The sequence below is a fragment of the Rhincodon typus genome, chromosome 18 (assembly GCF_021869965.1).
Source record: "Rhincodon typus isolate 14 chromosome 18, sRhiTyp1.1, whole genome shotgun sequence".
In the NCBI taxonomy this organism is placed as follows: domain Eukaryota; kingdom Metazoa; phylum Chordata; class Chondrichthyes; order Orectolobiformes; family Rhincodontidae; genus Rhincodon; species Rhincodon typus.
Window position 1 is genome coordinate 9,402,176 of NC_063349.1, and position 3,105 is coordinate 9,405,280.

General features: G+C 46.8%; 1 protein-coding gene across 3 annotated transcripts in view; it reads right to left on the minus strand.

Moving 5' to 3' along the window:
• Positions 1–563, minus strand: part of gxylt1b (glucoside xylosyltransferase 1b) — a 128,111-nt gene extending 127,548 nt beyond the window's left edge. For all 3 annotated transcript variants that reach the window (XM_048608005.1, XM_048608003.1, XM_048608002.1), the window contains exon 1: positions 351–563. In XM_048608005.1, the coding sequence (XP_048463962.1) occupies positions 351–520 (170 nt within the window). In that variant the 5' untranslated portion in view covers positions 521–563. The remainder of the gene's footprint in view (positions 1–350) is intronic.
• Between the last annotated feature and the right edge of the window lie 2,542 nt (positions 564–3,105).

Genomic DNA, 3,105 nt, shown 5'->3' on the forward strand with positions numbered 1-3,105 from the left:
CGGCGACCGGGGGGGGGCATCTTGCAGGTTTACCCCCTGCACGCTCCGGGGGGGGGGGGCATCTTGCAGGTTTACCCCCTGCACGCTCCGGGGTGGAGGTTTGTTGGTTTACCCCCGCACCCTCGGGGGGAATTGCACATGTACTCCCTGCAAGTTCGGGCTGGACTGCAAATTTAATTCTTTTTCAAAAACTCTCGGGAGTAAAGCACGTTGACCTCTGCACCCCACAAGTGCCTTTACCCGCCGGGCCTGCAGGAGACGCTCCTACCGCGGGCGCTCTATCTCACTGATGCTGCCATCCCAGCGGTGCCAGGGCTCCCGCTGACTAGCGAGGCCTCCGTTCCTTTTACCTGTTGGGCGTCAGGCCCCCGGCCCGTGCCCGCCCTCGAGCTGGGCCTCTGCCATCCGCAGCGGCCGCGTCTCGAACTCCGTCCTCGGCCCTGGCAATCTCGTTGAAGACATAGAAGATGATGAAGGCCAGAGCCGAACACAGCAGCGCCGCCCTCCAATAGCGCCGCATCGCCGCCCTCAGGCCTCGGCTGCGGGAGGGCGCGCGGGCGAACGTGACAGAGCGCGCGCTGCCGCTGGCGGTTATTTAAATTTCATGCCCCCGCCCCTTTCGAAAGTCTCGTGTCTTTACGATTTTACAAAACTTATGAATGGGTTAAGCGGAGGTTCCGCCCTACCTATTGCCCATTGGGGTACTCGCGGCCCGTCAATCATACAACGCAACCGGAACATCCAATAGCAGCGCGGGCCGTTTCACCCCCGAGGAAAGCCCAAGGCAAGTGTGGTTAATATTGGACAAAAACTGAAAAGAACTGCGGATGGTGTAAATCAGAAGCAAAAACAGAAGTTGCTGGAAAAGCTCAGCAGGTCTGGAAGCATCTGTGAGGAAAAAAAAGTCAGAGTTGACGTTTCGGATCTGGTGACCCTTGTTCTTGTTATAGTTAATATTGGGGTTGTCCCATTATGGTATGGTTTCTTTTTGCTGGATAAATCGAAGAAAAATGTCCAGCCACACCAGGAATTCTGGATTTATTGACTGATCGAAGTGTGTGATTCAGAAGGAGACCATTTAAGCCCAGTGAATCAAAATTAGAAATTGCTGGAAAAGGTCAGTAGGTCTGGCAGTATCTGTGCAGAAAAATCAGAGTTAACGTTTTGGGGCGAGTGACCCTTCCCCAGAACTGCCCACTGAATCCTTGCAAAGTGATCCACTCAGTCCTGTTTCTCCAACTGACCCCCTTTAGCTCTGTATGTTTGTTTGTTTCCATCCAATTCCCTTCTCAAATTATTGGTTTCAATCTCACAGTCATTGTGGACGTCCAGTTCCAGGTCATGAAGATTTGCTACATCAAAAGGTTCTTCCTCACATTCCTCATAAGTTTCTAGCTCAGAATCTTAAATTTATATGCCCTACATGTAATACCATCAAATAATGGAAGGGTTGTTCTTTACCTATCTCATCTGAGCCTGACATAATCTTTTCAAACTTCTAACATATCTATGCTCTAAGGAGAACAACCTCAGCATTTGCATCCTAACCTTTTAACTAAAACAACCCTGTCCACATCTCCCCTGCCCTCTTTCAAGGACCTTCACCCATTTATTTTTTCAACGATGTCCAAGAAATTTCATTACAATCCCGCATTACTTGTAAATTATATGAATGCAGCTGTCTTGAATGGGTGATCTGAAACAGTCGTTTTCAACATCCAGACTGGTGTCAAGCAAGGCTGTGATACCTCCACAGTTTTCATAATCTATCTGATGGTAGCCATTTATCTTGCCAAAGTTCAACTGCTGCCAAGTATCAGTATTAGATACTATCTAGATGAAAACACTTTCTTGGTTGCCCCCAAAACTGAACATCATTGATACACGTGATACAGTTCGCAGATGACTGCTGTAGACAATCATACAGTTTGAGGTATTGGCTGTAATGACAATCTTAATTAGACGCAGGTGCTTACTGACCAACATGGGATAGATACGTTCCATTAATTCAGAAATCAGTTGCACATTTCCAAATCTGTTGAACAGCCCAAGTAAGAGCAAGTGTTACAATTTCCTCTTTGTCACATTCATTTTTAATGAAAGGCTAAATTAGAACTTTTACGTTGACAAGAAAGAAATTCACATAATTCTTTGAGCAGGGCAGGCAATGGCCTCGTGGTATTATTGCTAGAATATTAATCCAGAAACTCAACTAATGTCCAAGGTCCTGGGTTCAAATTCTGCCATGGCAGGTGGTGGAATTTGAATTTCAATATTAAAAAAAAATAATCTGGAATTAAGAATCTGCTGAAACCATGGTCACTTTTTGGAAAAATCCATCTGGCTCACTAATGCCTTTCAGGGAAGAAAATCTGATATCCTTACTGGGTCTGATCTATATGTGACTCTAGAACTACAGCAATGTGGTTGACTCTCAGCTGCCCTCTGAAATGGCCTATCAGCCACCAATTTGTATCAATCACTCGGAAGTCTCAACAAAGAAATGAAACTGGACGGTCCACCTGGCATTGACCTATGCACCAGAAAAGACAATGGCAGAAACAGCCCTGTTGACCCCGCAAAGACCTCCTTACTAACATCTGAGGGCTAGTACCAAAATTCTGAGACCTGTCTTGCAAACTGGTCAAGCAACAGCTAACTCATGGAATCATACCTGACAGACAATGAATGAGACACCATCATCAGCATTCCTAGATATGTCCTGTCTCACCAGCAGGACAGACCTAGTAGAGGTGGAGGCACAGTCGTATACAGTCAGGAGCGAGTTCCCTGGGAGTCCTCAACACTGACTGTGGACCCCACAAAATCTCATGGTTTCAGGTTAAACATGGACAAGGAAAGCTTCTGCTGATAACTACATACCATTCTTGCTCCACTGATGAATCAGGACTCCAACATGTTGAACAACATTTGGAGGAAGCACTAAAGGTGGCAAGGGCACAAAAGGTGCTCTGGGTGGGTGTAGGAACGTTTTTCCTGACGAGGGAGAAAGAATCAGGAGGCAGGCAGGGTTAAGGCAAGTGGAAGATGTTTATTCAAGCAGAAACTGGGTTAAGCAGAAACTGGGTTAAGCAGAAACTGGGT